This window comes from Antedon bifida, chromosome 6 (assembly GCF_963402885.1).
Source record: "Antedon bifida chromosome 6, ecAntBifi1.1, whole genome shotgun sequence".
Classification (NCBI taxonomy): domain Eukaryota; kingdom Metazoa; phylum Echinodermata; class Crinoidea; order Comatulida; family Antedonidae; genus Antedon; species Antedon bifida.
The window spans coordinates 26,859,418-26,877,776 of NC_136231.1; the positions used below are offsets into that span (position 1 = coordinate 26,859,418).

The 18,359-nt window shown below is 32.5% G+C and overlaps 1 protein-coding gene across 2 annotated transcripts in view; it reads right to left on the reverse strand.

Moving 5' to 3' along the window:
• The window catches only part of LOC144844496 (uncharacterized), a 38,042-nt gene extending 23,959 nt beyond the window's left edge, over positions 1 to 14,083 (reverse strand). Inside the window, exons 1-3 of one of the 2 annotated variants that reach the window (XM_078701434.1) lie at positions 13,962 to 14,083; positions 12,723 to 13,038; positions 2,996 to 3,117 (exon numbers count right to left, since the gene is read on the reverse strand). In XM_078701434.1, coding sequence (XP_078557560.1) covers positions 2,996 to 3,117; positions 12,723 to 12,980 — 380 coding nt within the window. In that variant the 5' untranslated portion in view covers positions 12,981 to 13,038; positions 13,962 to 14,083. The remainder of the gene's footprint in view (positions 1 to 2,995; positions 3,118 to 12,722; positions 13,039 to 13,961) is intronic. The other variant, XM_078701433.1, reaches the window with a different exon arrangement.
• Between the last annotated feature and the right edge of the window lie 4,276 nt (positions 14,084 to 18,359).

Here is an 18,359-nt window from a genome sequence, read left to right on the forward strand (position 1 = left end):
TATGACACAAAATTGACAGAATTTAGCACTAACAGCATATCATATTTTTCAGTTCTTGTCATAATGCCATAATCTTTATCTGTGTGCAATATTCCAACGTATTACGTGCACATGGCGTTTGTCGTGGTGCGGATAACTAACTCGTCAAAGTGACGAGTTTCATGTCTAGTTCTTCTTTCCTTCCTTCCTTTTTGTGAGTCGTGTTCCTCTAAAATGTGTAAACATAACATTTCATAACTTTGACAACATATGGGCATTTACGTGAAGTTGTGCACCTCCTATTTTTGAATGACGTCATAGTTGCGCAACGTGACTTATGCGCAATTTTATGAATTTCAATGATTGATCATAGATTAAAAACCAAAAGTCATTTAGTATTGACACTTTGACAAAATTTAAGTCATATCAGGGGCAAACTTTCTACGGATTAAAAATGGCATGTTTGACAAGAAGTTACGCGCGCACGCGCATTTAAAATTTCAAAATGCGCAAAATTAATTTCTAATCAACTTTTTACGCGTTTCTTGTCATTTTGAGCATGTCAAAAATTCCCACGGGCGCGCAATTTTTTATGCGCGCGGTGGGCACATAGCGTTAAAAACATATTTTTTTCTCTTGAATTATATTTTTCAAGCCTTTCCCAGTGATTTTGAAAACAATTTAGACCTTTTCCAGTTTAAATAACGCCATACGAACACGTTGAATTAGACAATTCGTGCGCGTTTTTTATGAAAAAGCTTAAAAAATCGTCAAAATTATGTCTTTTTTTAAACAGTCATAGTTTCTAAAGTAAACCGTTAACCGTTTATTTTTATTACAAAATCTAGAAGTTGATGAGTTGTAGATATCGGATCATGCATCAATAAGGCTAAAAAAACATTGTGACGTCATCGTATGGCCACACGAATGTAAAATATAGGATTTTTGTCTCTTTCGTTATTGCTCATCACATTCAATGGAGCGCATCGCGCTTATCTGTATTCCTTTTTCTCCTACATTTATATATTGTGTAGGTCAATCAACTTTCTTTAGCATGAGATAAAAATATTTTAATTTTTATGACGTCATCATGCCTACAAATTTTAATTACGTGGGTCATTAATTTCATCTTTACAGTAAATTTTAATCTGTAATAGCTCGTAAGAATAAAATGTGATAATCACGATTAAAACGTTTTCTGGAAGCTATTGGATTGTAGATACGAATTCATGTAAACATTTTGCCAATCGGATGTTGTGACGTCATCATATGGCCAGTTGAATAAAAAAAGTCGTATTTTGATATTTTGCGTAATAGTTCATCACATTTAAAAGGGTGCGCATCTATATTTTACGTATTCAAATTTCTTCTACACGTTAATATGTTGTTCCTGAGATAATTTCCTTCTGAAATTGCTATCCAAGTGTTTCATTTTGATACCGTCGCCATGTTAAAAATTGGAATAAATGGCGGGTCCCGTAATTTCACATATTCTACACTGTATGTAATATGTATACAGCTTATACTGTTTGCATGTATATACTATATGACACAAAATTCAGCACTAACAGCATGTCATATTCTTCAGTTCTTGTCATAATGCCATAATCTTTATCTGTGTGCAATATTCCAACGTATGACGTGCACGTGGCGTTTGTCGTGGTGCGGATAACTAACTCGTCAAAGTGACGAGTTTCATGTCTAGTTCAGTTTGGAAACAAATTGATGTTTAATCTACCTTATTTGACCCATTTAATACCATATCGCGCCCTTCTTAAATATCAGACTACCAACTGATTTCTCAGATATTTTGTTTCCCGTTGGCATGCAAATTACAAGGATGCGTAAGATTTGAAAGGAAAGATTGCAATAAATTATTATTCTAACAATTGGTGGCCAATCAGAAGCAGTATGACATATATCAGTGAGCATCATTACGCCAGAAGCAGATGATTTTACTTGTATTATTTACTGAAAAGGTGTATGTTTGGTTTAGATATTTGATGTACTGTGATAAAAAAAATGAATAAACATTACTTAAATTGTTAAAGATATATTGTCTCACTGGAAAAAATAATGTTTTGTAGAATATGCTACTTTAAAGTCAATAGAAATATTTACTTTATTTTGTCTTTTAATGAGTAAAATCATTATTTTTGTTTGTTTTACTATCTTTATTATACAACTACAAAACTTCCTATTCAATGTTCTTTATTATTTATGTTTTGAGAGACATCTTTACATTCATCAAATTATTGTCATTGAAGAGTTTTGATACACACAAACAAGGCATTGGATTTGTTCATTCTAAAAAAATAGGATACATTCAATTCAAAAACATCTACTGTATGAAGGAAAACAGAATTCTGATATTTCATTCAAATGTTTTTATTGTAGTAGACAGCCTTCACATGTCTCACATAATCAAATGTTTTATTTTATGTTATGCTGGCTAATGGGCATATATTTAATGTTTCCTTTAAATGCTTTTATGAGTTTGTCATGTGATTAGTTTGTCATGTTATGAGTTAAAATAGTATTCATCAGTCATCTGGTGAACAGACTCTCGACTGCTGCTATGTCCTTTAAAACATTTAGGTAATTGTGCCAAAGTAATTATGTATGAAGAAGGGAATGCGAGGGGATAGAAAGACAAAAGATAGAAAGAGAGGGGATAGAAAGAGAGGAGATAGAAAGAGAAAAGAGAGAAAGAGAGGGGATAGAAAGAGACAAGCTAGAAAGAGAAAAGATAGAAAGGGAGGGGATAGAAAGAAAGGGGATAGAAAGAGAAAATATAAAAAGAGAGGGGATAGCAAGAGAGGGGATAGAAAAAAAAAGATAGAAAGAGAGGAGATAGAAAGAGAAAAGATAGAAAGAGAGGGGATAGAAAGAGAAAAGATGGAAAGAGAGGGGATAGAAAGAGAAAAGATAGAAAGAGAGGGGATAGAAAGAGAAAAGAGACTGAAGAGAGGAAAGAATTAACTTTTAAATGTGAAGTAAAATAAAAACGATTTACCTGACAATGTTTTTGTGTGTTAATCTATTGAGTAGTTCAACTTCATGTATAACATTAGCTCTGTTGTCATAGCGTGTATTCATCTTGAGCACCATTACTTCTCCACTTATTCGATGCCAAACCTGTAAAATGAAGATAATACGTCATACAGACTTCAATAACGTCATTCGAACGATAGTTCATTGCTCATGGTGCTGTTACTCATATAGCAAATTACATTTTCTTTATTAATATGCTTACAAAAGACACACCAAGACAAAATGTGTACAGTACATGTTCAGATGGACATACTTAAGTACGGTTTGTACACTAGTACTGTAAGTAGTCGTTATTAATGAATGATTTTGTTCTGGCATTTTTAACGATCTATAATTCATATAGCATCAGATGGTTGATCTAATTGCTCAATTATTTAACGTTGAAGAGAAAAGAGTAGAGACAAAGATCTATATCTGTCAGAATGCAAAAATAAAACATGTTGAAGTTCAACTGTAGTCATTTATTTACCTATTTTTCTCTGCTTTTGTGTCAATCACTTTTGTTCTTACACGCAGATTATAAATTTAAGTATGAAATCTGTATTTATATTTACAATACTATACAGAGTTTACAACAATACAATACTGTTGGACATTTTAAAGATTATTTTTTTGGCGACAGAAATAGGCAAAACATTTTAAACAGTTAAATATGAATTTATTATTATTCTGTCTCAATAATTAATTAGTAAATACTTGTATCTGATTTTTTTGGCCATTAATTATTGTAATACTAGGCATATTACAGTATACTGTACTACACTTTCTTTATTTTTTTTAGCAATTTCAAGATACTATTTTTAAAGAAATGTTATAAATTGATAAGGATAGGTGATCTTCTGATCTAAGTGAATTAAGGAAACGATTTATTATTATCACCATAACGCAAGAATGGATCTAACGCTATAATCTTTCACACCAGTAGCTAAAAAAGCAAAAGATATTTATTTAAGATAATTGAGTAGAAGTATATAAAGAGGCTATTTGTCTGATAACAGTCCAAGAGATAGGTACAATACCAGACTGTTCACAAGCTATATGTATTATTCCTTCTAGTTTTCACTGTTTTATTTATATAGTCTAATGAACCGGTTCGAGACAAGTTTAGTATTTTGGTTTTCTTTGTGTTATGTAAGCGCACGCTTTATTGTAATTTACATGGATGATTTACCTCTACTGGAATCTGATCGGCTACAGTACAGTATCAAATATTTTTACTTGCATTTAACAGAAACAGATAAATTCGATCTAAAGGCCTGCTTCTGCTGCGAGCAAATAAATGATTAATAACTGTTTGAATAAATTATCCAAATTTCAACACCGGTTCTCATTTTGCTTAGATGTTGTAAACTGGTTGGTATTCAGCTGCATTGCAAAATAATGGTTAATTGTTTGACAGCCTGAGTACATTGCATGTTGTTAGGTAATGTTAATGTTTTATTGACGACCACCCACTGATATTAAACACCTTTTTTATAAATTCTATTTTCAAATAAATGTTTATTCTGTATGTAGCAGACAAGAAATGACTGTACAAGTTGTTATAAAAATATAATGTAAATATCTCAATAAATAAAAAAAAACAACCAAAAACAGGTCATTTATAGAACAGTATTATTAATATTATCGTATATCCTCTGATATAATCCCACCCCTCTAGCACACGAAATTGGGCAGACCTGGAACAATACAGTACCCGGGGGAACCCTGGTTCAGGGAAAAAATGATTGGTAATGGTAAGCATTTCTTGTAAAAACTCACCTGAACTGGCTAGAGATAGGCCTACATCCAGATCATGTCAATACTGGGACTATACCCGGGCATATTCCTGTTTGTGAAATAAGACATAAGGTAGGAGGTGGGATTAGACTCGACATGGGATTATACCCGAGGATATACGGGTACCAGTTTTATGTGTTACTATAATTACAGTATGTCACCATTACGTTCATTACTATAAAATCTTTTCAACTATTTTGTTATAATAACAGCTTACTGAGGATTTGAAGAATACAATATAAAGGTATAAATGAACTCAAGTTTATTGAACCAGTTAGATAAGCTGTCAGGTATTTCATAATGAAATCGTGAGTAATAGCTAAAGCAGATTCATTGTTAGCCTATCGGACATTTGAAGCATTACAGATATTGTTTGAAACTTTACAAGGACCAGGATAGGAATGAACCAGGAAGGGGGATGTGTTATTTCCTGTTCCTAGCAATATTGACATGTATAGCTTACGGTAATCATCACGATCTCGTTATATTTATTGTACACATTGTTGTGTTGTTACTGCCAATATTAACTGATCTTTCAATCGATATAGGCCTACTTGGTAATAATGGTATACAGTAGTAAACCAACGAAACAGCAATTTATAAAGTACAATTTTCAAAAGTAGTAAAATCATCCTTTATTTTTAAAAAACATATAAGAATGTATACAAATATTCCAGGTCACAGCTTGGAGGACCAAGCATACGTGGAGCTATTCAATTCAATTCAATTTTATTCGAGCACATAATTAACAATACAATAATGGACGGTTGTAATATAAACTTAAAAGTAAAAAACAAAGCTCAGGATGACCCAATAAAACCTTACGGTTTATTTCCGTTGGGAAACAAGACAACAAATACAAAACACTAAAATAAGAAGGTAAAAATAGTAGAAAACACATCCAAAAGGCATATCATTTCAGATTGCTATATAAACAAAAAAAATTGCTTCCTTCCACAGAATTACATTTCTTCTGAAATACCAAATAATTTTTTTTGTCATATTCAGTAATTTTTGCTTCCTGAAAAACTGGTGGTAATAGTACGTAACACAATTACTGATTGAGTGACTGTAACAGTTATTTTGAGAAAACTGTATTTGTGCTGTTGGCAATAAAATGAAGGTAATTCTATCAATACTGTATTTACAAGTTATTTCCTCACACAACATAAACGGGTCCAAAAGTCTTTCTATATGTGATTAAATTACAGAATAATGTCAAGGACTACTAGTATTAATAATTATACACCTTATATTAATATTAGTAAGCTGTTATGTTATTATCTTTGCAATCTTGCACCAAATGACTGTGATTTTTCTCAAGTGCAGTCGACTTTCCCATTACTCTCTGAAAACCAGAAACTTTCGCAATACCAGAATTTTCTCAAGGTCCAAAAGGTCCCAAATTCCTTTTTACCATTAAAAACACATTTCGAAAACCAAACATATTTGGCCAGCCCAAAGGTGTCTGGTATTGGTACTGTATACTGTACAATGACACTGACCAGCAGCAATACTGCTGTGCTGAGGTTTAACTCACAGAGTATGGTTAACATGGCAATGACATCATTCACATTAATCAATAATTATCAATCATATCATTCTACCTACTCAGCATGTCCAATATCATTATCCAATTCCTCATTGCAAGTCTACAGAATGTCTGCCAACAGAAAATTATGCCTAATTACAGATGTACAGAAATGTATATTTAAGAGGAAAATACATAAATTATGATTTAATGTAAAATATTAGGAAATTCCTGTAAAACAATAATTATGGACGACACCACGAAAAGACTCGTTTCCAGTGTAGAAGTGCCAAATGGTAGACCGTTTGCCTTATGCTTTTATAACGTGACAAACAGTTAGAAAATCACTCTGTGCACTCTCCAGGTCACAGGTCACAGAACTGACATGATGTGTAAAAAAAAGATAATTGAAATTTTCTATATTATTGAGTTTTTTTTATGAAGACTACTGAAATCAATTTTATCCAAGTTGACAAGTCTGTCAATTTATTTGTTTTGCCTGGTTCTAACTTCAATATAACTGATTTTCATCAATGTTTATTTGGTATTTATCTGATCTGATGTTATTCAGGAAGTTATTAATTAAAATTAATTATGAAGTGTGTCAGGATTATCAGTTGTAAACCCATTGTATGTTGACCTTTGTACTGTATATTGACCTTTGTATGTTGACCTTTGTATGTTGACCTTTGTGTGTTGACCTGTCAATCTGCATGATTTTTAAATAAAAACATAATATTCGAAAGCGATAATCCTGTGGTTGAATTGGATTGGAAAATATGAGAAATTAAATTCAAGTGTTTTATAAATACATCAAAAGGAATTAAGCAATCACTTTGATAAATATGATGATTATAGTGAGTCAATGGCCAAGTGGTTAGGCAAGAGATGTTTTATTCTGAAGACTCACTTTATTTATGACAAACTCATTGGGCAGACATTCTGTAGCCTGCTGTAGCTTTAAAACTGTAGGTTAGAAAAATACTACAACAGTATCTACGATTAATCGGTGGACCATATTAAATGATATTTATTTAAATTATATTTTTTTTGCTCACAATCACATGTTGCGTTTCCACTAGTCCATATAAGGCCTTGAAATGTAGAAATTAGGGTTTCAACAATGTGCTAATAGTTAAACCAAACATACAGACTCAACCCCAATTTCTTGGCAGCAGAAACTGGACAATTTTCAATAAACCGGTTAAATGGCAGGGTGAAAATTCAACGTAAAATTATTTGATTGCCAGATGTAGTATCTCGGATGTTTGACTGCTTAATCTCATTGCATTTTGGATGATACTGTATTAACGTTTTTTGACCACCCTCAAATTTAAACGGCTATTTGCGAGTAGAAATGCAGTCAGTCTAAAAATGTAATTATTAAATAAACTGTTTATTCGTTGCTATGCAGCAGAAGCAGGCCCTAAAACATATATTGCCAAATATGTATTATTATGATTTTCTTTGTTAATGTATCCTTATTGGTGACATTATAGTCTCCAAGGACACGTGGAGGTGCCATATCAAAGGGTATTGGTGGCAATAAGCCAACATCTCACCCTCATCACAAACAAACAATTAGAACTTAAACAGAAAAACAGAAGCCATATCTAAACAGAACAGTTTGATAAGATAACAAGCTGATGATAGGCTGAGAAAGAAAATGAAACAATAACTGAGAATATAATGAGGACATTTAAACGCTATTGTGTCATTTAAACATCATTTAAAAAAACAACATGAAATTGAAACTACAGTTTTAGTGAAGTATAACAAAGGAATTGAATGACAACATTCCTGACTTCTGTAAACTTTGTTTATAAATATAAAATAGAAACAATTGGTATAAAAAAAAAAGTTATTATTTTAACATTTAAAAGTTAAGTGAAAGCGTGATGTTTATATTATTCCATAAATTTAGAAGGAACAAAGGGAAGTGAAGTTGATTTATTTAGCGCACAAAATGTGAATGTATCATCAATGTTAAAACTTTTTGGCTTTTTTACCCAGTATCAGAATGGAGGAAAACAATAAAAAAAAATTATTTTTTACCTCCATGGTATCAGTAACTTCCTGCTTTAAACAAATTTAGGAAAAACAACTTTTTGTTGTTATAGAGGCAACAAACCATGTATTTTACTAGTTTCTTTCAGGCAACTTTATGTTTACGTAGGATGGTACTGTATACACTATCTTTGGTAGTTATTATTATTATTTATTTCTGGAAATGAAATACTGCAAAACATTCTGCAAAATCATTGAAGGTTGTGCAAGCTAGGTATGAAATGCACTAAAGGATTTTGAAGTACTCACCAGTAATTACCTGTTGTTGAGTGTAGATTTCCAATCAAGGTTAAGAACAAAGATTTAATAGATTAGAAGATTAATCTTATAGCATGGTACAGTACTCTGATGCATATAATAACAATAATTCTAAGGCACTGCCTGCAAAATGCAGAGTTTATTCAAATATGTAAGTAACCCCCCGGGTCTACACCAACATGGGAGGATAAAATGAGGCATTACAGTCCAGTTTAAACAGTAAAAAATGTACTACTGTAATTGAAAAGGTAAACAGTAGTGTACTGTGCGTGCAACAATAATACAGTCATTATTTAACAAATTGGATTTATTTTGTCGAACTGGTTGACTAATTTTTTATTTTTATAATTTTATTTTATATTAACTGTACATTCATTGTATTTTATACACATTATAATTCATTAAATAATGATTTAATAGTTATATAATCTGAAGAATTTGTTTCACACCATACAAAAAATATAGCAGAATGGTTGATTGTTAAAACAGTGTGAGAAAAAAAATTGTATAATATTTATACAGGAATTTGTGGAATTCAATATTATTACATACGTCATCAACAAGGTTTGATTAAATTTTAAAATCTAAATCACAAGCATACATTTGCATTGGCTGTCATTCTTCAGACTGTTCCCCTTCTTTATAATAATAATACAAACACGCAGTTCTATGAATATGTTTGTTGATTTGCTGGCGGCTAAATGGCTGTCAAAAGCATGAAATGAAAGATGAGAAACCAATTTGCAATGTAAATAACTGCTCAACCGTGACGTTTTCTTACAATGAATGCAGTTTTTTTTTAACCGCTCCCCCCTTAGGTGGATAAATTTAAAGTGCAATATATGGTCCCTTTTGATCTCTAAATAGCGTCAATGTAAAACACATTTCAACATAAAACTGTGAGAAGGATGGTTATATTCAGGTCTACTGTATGTAAATGTACAGTTACTAATATATACTCTAACTTTATCCAAGCTGCAGACAGTACTGTTTCGATCTTATTAGATCTCGTCAGTGCAGCTCTAACTTTATAAATTTGTACTAACTTTATAATAATGTGTAAACTTTAATGAATGTCTTCAAGTTTGAACTTCAAATATTATTTGACTTCAAACAGCTTTTATTTTGGCAAAGAATCCATCAACTTGTTTACGACTAATAGAATCTCTCTTCTCCCAAAAATGTATCGTTTAATGACAGGACATGACAAGAAATGGATTTCAACAGTAACAATAATTTCAGTACTACTAAACTAGTAAATATGGGAAAACTACAGATGTGTTTCAATTAGTACATTAACAGGAATTTAAATCAACTAATGTTGTCCATTCAGCCGAAACTGATCATTGCATTGAATGACCTAATAAGGCATTGAATGACCTAATAAGGCATTGAATGACCTAATAAGGCATTGAATGACCTAATAAGGCATTGAATGACCTAATAAGGCATTGAATGACCTAATAAGGCATTGAATGACCTAATAAGGCATTGAATGACCTAATAAGGCATTGAATGACCTAATAAGGCATTGAAAAGGCCCCAGAAATGGAGGACACATAGAACGCCTCGAACAGGTTCAGCGACGGGCCTCTAGACGTATTCTGGGACCCCACTGCGGACCTATATCATACGACGAACGTTTAATAACTTTGGGTTGGTTATCCTTACGTGATAGACGTTTAATGATTTTAATTTCCTTTATATTTCGTTGTTTTTATAATTTAACTTTTTGTAGTACTGTAAACAATAATATTCATATCAATCAACGCCATCCTGAATTACTCACATTTGTCCACCCTTTTGCACGTACCGATACTTTAAAATATTCGTCTATCAACAATTTTCCTGTTATATGGTCATCACTACCCCCCATAATCAAAGATCAAGCAGTTACTCTTCCTTTGAAAAATTTTCTGTCAAAATTGAAAAAATATCTGCTTGATAATCGATAACTTTATTTTAATTGTTTAGGTGTATTTTAAATTGTGTAATATAATCTGTATATTTTTTATTCATTTTTAACTTGTATTAAGTTGTATGTTACAGGGGTTGCGGACACAAATGTGTTATGGCGCTCTGTTGCTGTCGCAACCCCTGGACCGCTTGTGTCGAATAAATAAATGAAATGAAAAATGAAATGAATGACCTAATAAGGCATTGAATGACCTAATAAGGCATTGAATGACCTAATAAGGCATTGAATGACCTAATAAGGCATTGAATGACCTAATAAGGCATTGAATGACCTAATAAGGCATTGAATGACCTAATAAGGCATTGAATGACCTAATAAGTTTTTAATCTGTACTTTTAGTTTAATTGTACAGTACTGATATAATCTGATTGACATTTTTGTATTGCTGTCCAGGTACCATTAGATCAATTCTCTTCTTGTTGTTGGCATTTACTATCACATGTCCGTGAGCACTTTAACAAATTATATATGAATCAACGAATTTCAATAAATGTAACTTAACTTATTGATAGTAGCAGCAGCAGTAGTCTAGCGAAACTACTTCATCAAAATACCTAATACTGTTAAGTACTATAAAGTATTTAGAATGAATGTTTTACATTTTGAGTGCAAAAATGGAACCTGTATATTCCACTTATTGCTTAATTAAACGTTAAAGTAATACTGTACAATTAAAGTTAAACTTAAAAAAAAAATTATAACAAGGTTGGGATTTAATTGAAATAATTTTGTCATGAAAATAAATATTCCCGAACAATATTAAATTGAATATTAACTAAAACTAAATTAATTAATTTTATATAAAAAATATTCATTAATTCACAGACATGTTGGATTAAGATGAATTAAGTTTTTAAAGAGACACTGAAGCAGTCATTTTATTGTGAATTACAAACTGTAATTGATGTGGTTATACACACACTTAATAGTTTAAATAGGTCAATCCAAATGTCCAACTGGAAGTCCACTCAGGCGCAGGATTGGTTAAAGCAAATAATAGCATAATATAGCAAAATGATTAGCTAAATGATTAGCTATATTTGAAATGCTTATGAAGATTAAAAACAAGAACCATGCAAGGAGAAACAGTACATGATATACAGTATTTCATTTACTGTGGCACAGTATTTTGAGAATATGCGACAGAAACTGCTTAGTTGATAAGAAAACAGATTTAATCAATTGTGGAAATCTACAGGCTAAAACTGTACACCAAAGATATTAATTATTGTTGTTAAAATTGTTAAATTAAATTGAGGTTAAATCCTTTAATTATAGCTATGGTCAAACGCTTGATAGTGTCCCAAAATGAATGAATAAAAAGAGGATTCAAACAACAATACAATAGGTACAGGTAAGTACTTAGAGCTATCAATCTATCTCAAGTTACAAGTGCACATTCCAACACATCAGCAGCAAGTAAACACCTTTCTTCAGAATTTTCTAAACTTGGTCATGCAAATATTGAGACCGTTTTGAAAAGAAGCTTAAATAAATGAACATATGCTTGATGCTACCTTGCATACAGAATGAATTAAATTATAACTTATTAAGTTGCTTAAAAGAAATCAATTTGATGCCTTATCCATTCAGTTGTCTACGGTTCAATCATATACAATATTTTCCTTCAAAGTATTGTTTGTTAATGTTAATTTTTTTTTTTCGTACAAATTGATTTTTTAAATTTCTGCTAGATACAGTAGTTTCTAACACATATTTCTTGTACTGTAAGATGCAAGGTAGAATTTTGTTATAACATGTCATGAATATGATGATGACCAGAATCTAAAGCATCTAAAATGTATGAAACAGATTGCAAAAGTATTGTAGCTAAAGATACTGTGTGACCACCATATCCAAACTGCTGACTTCTAAAAGTACATTTATGACATTATGTCAATGTATTTTTTAAAACTACAGACAATTACTTTAAGCGGGTGCTAGCTGTATGAGCTCTGCTTTGCATGTCTTTACTTGAAATTGAAACACAAAAAATATATTTTTTTCACAATTCGCTAATAGTTTAGCTAAAAAAATATTCAAATCGTAATTTACAAAAAATAATATAAAACTTACTTTGGATACATCTGAGAAAAAGCCTTTAGCAATTGGCTCCAAGACAAAGTCATCCAAACGATTTAACTTGCTAAGTGCTGACACAACAGCGCCGTAACCTGGTGACAACGGCATCCGACCAGCAATACTGTTACGCTGTCTTGCAGGAGTTACATTCCAATTCTTTTCTGTTGTTTTTCTTTGGACACAGCCATTAGGACTGGTTGATGGTGGACTATCTGTTGTTGACTCATCAGATTCCATTGGTTGAAGCATCATCAGGCTACTGTACGCCTTCTATGCTATGTTTCAAGCTCTGACATCGTTATGCTAGATGCTAGAAAAAAGTGACAAACTGTCAATTTTATCTGGTCACTGATTGGTAAACAGTAATTAATCAGTTTTTATAAACAAACATTTCATTGGATTTTTAGTACAAACAGATTAATCATGTTATTTATTTCAAGTTTATTAATCAGAGGTTTATTATTTGAGGATTAGTGAGTGAATGTAATACTCTACCCTTATGCTACTGTTAGTTGTTACGATTAGTTATGTAATTTGTCGGTGACGCAATGAAATGACGACACTTCACTTTATTCTACGACGCTTTACTGATGAGTAAATATAGACTGTAGTAATTGATATTAGGCCTACTGTAGAAGTAGCCAGCAGGCAGTACCTGATAACACTGCTTACTGGAACTTCCTATGTAAATTTCTGTAGCTATCGGGTGATGTTTAGTTAATAGTACAATTGCATTGTATTGTTTTTATTTATCCTTATTGGATTTTTAAATTGCTATAAAAGAAATAATTTTTTAAATTAAAAAAAAAATAAATAAAAAAATTAAAATACTGTGATGATTGGCATGATGATTCAACAGGGAGAGGAGCACAGTAGTAGGCCTACTCTACTGTACACAAACATAGATAACAAATTAAATTGTCCATCCATAATGCACGAAGGTATCCATATGGTTTTCCTCAGGCCTAGAATAGTAGTAGTAGTACTCTATAGGCCTAGGCCTTTAGTAAAGTATGTATATACCTAGTGTAGTAGCCAGCACCTGGCTGGTATACTTAACCATACCATTCCTTCTAACTCCCACAAACACACACTAATAAATGATTGGGTAGGCGCGCCTGCCTAGCTAGCCTTGCTAGAGCCTAGCTAGCCTAGGCCTAGCATGTTTTATGCTACTACACTTAATCTACAAATACGTCTAGAACCCGGTCAATTAAATAGAAGTAGAAGTACCTTTTTCACCGACTTCTGATAAACAAATCGCATATGTAGTAGAATTACAGTTTCTAAGCTAGCCTAGGCTACTTCCGCCAAAACCAACATGTCCACACACACACCGTGTTGATGTTGTTTTTGTGTGTATACTGTATGTGCATTTATTTTGGTTTGTGTGGATTATAGAGGGGGTGATAACAATTATAATGGACTTTCCTTTGATAGCCTAGTTTTAAAAATATTAATGATAAATATTCAGAAATAGTTTGGTCTGATGGCACTTAGCTGATAATGAGTTTCCACATTTTAACTAAATTATGAGTTTAACCAAGACAAATATTTACTGACAATTTTTAATTTATGATTATGATTTTAAACTGTATTTTTTTGTTTTTGACGCACTCTGCGAAGACAAAAATGACCGCCCAATATTGAGCTGAGCTTATTTAGTTTATGTAGCCTAAATTTATATCCCAAAACGACGCGATGACAGGATTCATTCAATTCATTCATTCAAAGTAACATTTATTTTCTTCAAATAAAACAGTATACAAAATGGTGGGACTCAAAATGAGAGGACTAGGCGTACCATTGGTTTGTCGTTTTTTCACGGTGTGCTTAACGTACAAAATAGAGTAAACGTAAATAAAACCACCGTTTCGTACACCTGCGATGAAAATAAATTCAATTTCTTTTAAAATTGAGGGCGGCAAACATAAAATTTACGAGATCGCATACAGGTTGAAAAAAAAAATTAAATAAAAAAATAGATGTTAAATGTGCTCTCCCTGCCTCAGCACTAAGGCCCTGCCACAGCCTTTTGGGGTCGTTTCCAGCACATCACCAGATGCATTGATGTTGTCGCCTCATGATGTGTGGTGGAAAGGGGGACGTATAATTCTGTGAACCCCAAACACAGTGGCCGCATGCCTTTAAACTCTATTCCACCGACCAGCGTGGGAATCGAACCCACGACATACGTGTTGTTAACACGACGCTCAGGCGACTGAGCTAACTGATCATTTTGATTTTAACAAGGTTAAAATGATATATATGACGTAATGATGAATTACGTAATACACGTATAAATAGACTATTATCAGCTGTTCAGTCATGTACTACTTTGTGGCTTAACGGGCAATGCTCAGGTTTGGGAGCTCTTAGATCTAGTAGATTGGGTTCGAACCTCTACGGATATTTTTTTTTAATGGAAAATAATGAATATTGTTTTTCTTTTATTTTGAGGGTTGTAAATGTCAGGCCTAAACAAGTGGACTTTTTTTAAATACAGAAACAAAGTTGTATGGCATTATTTTCCATTAAATAGACTGCCATAAAACCTCGAAAAGAAGCCCATGTGCTCCTTCATTTTTAGTACTCTTGGGTGGGCTTCTTTTCCACATGGAGTTCTTTTCGAGATTACTTTTGCAAACTAAAAGAGAGGAGCTGCTAGGTTCCCGCCAGGAAAATGTTTTATTCACATGAGTTGAACAATCTTCTAATGTAAAGATTAACAACATCAACATTTAACAGTGTGGCGTGTTGACCGCGAATGACTAACATACCATCTTCCCCATAATACACCTGCACAAACTCATTTGCATAACAACGCACGGCATACCAAACTGTTTAAAATAGAGCTGCAAGGTCCCCGATGAAATTTATTATTTTTTCAAATAACATGTATAAGAATTTCAGTACCCCACCATGCTTAGGGCTGAGCAAAGACAATTTTGAAAAATAGAGGTGCATAGGTTCCGGCCCGAAAAAATGACACTTTACATGATTTTAAATTATATGAAACAAACTATATAAGACTCACCAGGACAATAGAGCTTGTCCCCGGAAAGTGTACGATTCATTGAAATATGAAATTAAATATTAATGTCTCCAGTACTAGCCCACCGTTGGGGCAGAACTAATAATGAAAATAGAGCCCAGAATTGCATTTATACGTATACTTATTACTATATATAATCACCTATGATAATTATGATAATGTTAAAATTTCACTATCCAGATGCTACTTCAAAATTTTAGGTGGGGTTTTCAACTTTAAAACTCGACTTCGTATATGCCTAACGTCTAGGCGAAATTAGTCTAAGCTTCGAAATTGGTCTAGAAATTGGCATCTTTGCAAATGTTCTATATTTTATCTTATTTTACTCTCCATTAATCCCATACAAAAATCATCGGAGGAGACAAACTATCTGTTTTTTTCTGGGACTACGTACCAGTACTTCTACTTCCAAACTACCATAAACGTTTATTCATAACATATTACAATACAATATCTTGCATGAATCGGACATTTCGCTACCAGTGTAGCAACATTGATTAATAAAATCAAAATTTAACAGTGTGGCGTGTTGACCGCGAATACCGTCTTTCCCACTACACCTGCACAACCATTGCATAACAACGCACGGCATTATGAATGTGAGCGCGTGGAAATAAATTTGAATTTAGTGATTTGAAGGTGCATTTACACGGACAGAAGGGTGACCCAGACATGATATGATTGAAGATGATACACACATTTAGAAAAAAAAAATGTGACACAACAAAACGAGAACTTATTTGAAAATACACACCGTAGAGACACACCGAGAAATGTATATAAAATATGATTTTATTCAACATTTTTGGCGTATACAAATAATAGCAACTTTAAAAAATGCAAAGACGGTACATTAATGTAGTGATAATATAAAACATTAATTGAGTAGCCAGATAAATTCGTGGAGCATATTCCAAGACTGTTAATATTTAATTTGTTGAATTTAATTCACTATGGTCAATAAATATTTATTAATTTATATTTTCGTTGCATGCTTAATATAATCTTTATGTCGGGCATCACCGACAATAAAAGTGAATCAGAACGTCTCTATACACAGATTATTCCAAAAAGTTTGGATTATAACAGCGACGATTTCGTTATGTGAGGTTCTCCAACCATTTATTATTCTCATTTATCTAAAATACTGGTACAAATCAAATCAAAAGTTCGATTTATTAGTTTGATGGGGGTTCGATAGAAATAATTCAAATCTACAAAAAGTAATGATTAAATTAATTTTGTACACAAAATAACATCAGAGCCATATATATATATATGGCTCTGAATAACATACTACCAGGGCGCCCTCATTTGTTGACTTTCCAGACGTCACACAGTTGTCATCTCAACGCGAAAATCAATCAAGCTTTAAGTTCGAGCTTATCTCTACCAAGAAGAAACCATTATAATAGATAAACTAAGATGGCGTAGTGGATTGTAATGATGTTAACTGTCAACAATTCACAATGCCGACTCACATATCAGAGGACCACTCCGAATGAAGGTATTCGGCCATCCCACCATGTAAGTAGGACATTTGTTTCAATAATAAAATAACAGGGTGTTTCGACTAAGTCTATTAGGACCTAAGTGAAAGCAAAGGAATAGTGTTATCCATCGCCGGCAGGGTATGGGACGCCACACATGAAAATATGGCAAAATGTATCTACTTTAATTTTTAATTATCCGTAGTAGTGTTGATAAAAAAAAGTTGTAAATATTTTTTTTTTAAACATTCTGTGCATGTGCAGTGTGACCGTGTGCAGGACGATAGTTGCATGTCAGGGCCCGGGCGGAACCAGCATTATAGACTAGAGGGGGCTAAATATTTCATAAATGATGAAAACGATGTAGGGTTACAGAAAAATGAAAATAGTAATTATTTTATTTTAAAGAGACATGGCTGTTTAGTCCCTGTCTAAATCCACGCCTGCATGCCGGTGATATTGAAAATTAAATTGACACTGACAATGGAAAATGAAAGATGCAAAGGCTTTTTGTGGTGTGGGTAATTGATTTGCCCATAATTATAGTGTTTTTTCTCATAAATGTATTGCCGTTGTATTTTATTTCTATCCATGTCCATAATGGTGCTGAATTTCCATAATAGTAATTACAAAAGTTAAAGTACTCAATATTATAAATCCGCCTGCATGAGGGTGTGCATGCCAATATCTGTTACAATTTTTCAATTCTAAAATTTTGGATTGCTCAAAATTTCTTTTCAATTTCATTCGATCTGTTCAATTTCATTCGATCTGTTCAATTTCATTCGATCTGTTCAATTTCATTCGATCTGTTCAATTTCATTCGATCTGTTCAATTTCATTCGATCTGTTCAATTTCATTCGATCTGTTCAATTTCATTCGATCTGTTCAATTTCATTCGATCTGTTCATCATGGTTAAGTTGGTTTGAGTGCGGAGTGGGAACTGCCCAATCATAGAAAAACTTTGTGTGTGCTTTAATTTTTAAAGATTAGACCTCTTTAACCATTGTGGTGTGCCATACACAATTGATAAATCCAAAGAGATGATACTGTTTGGTCTTCTAAATCCAAAATGTTTAAATTA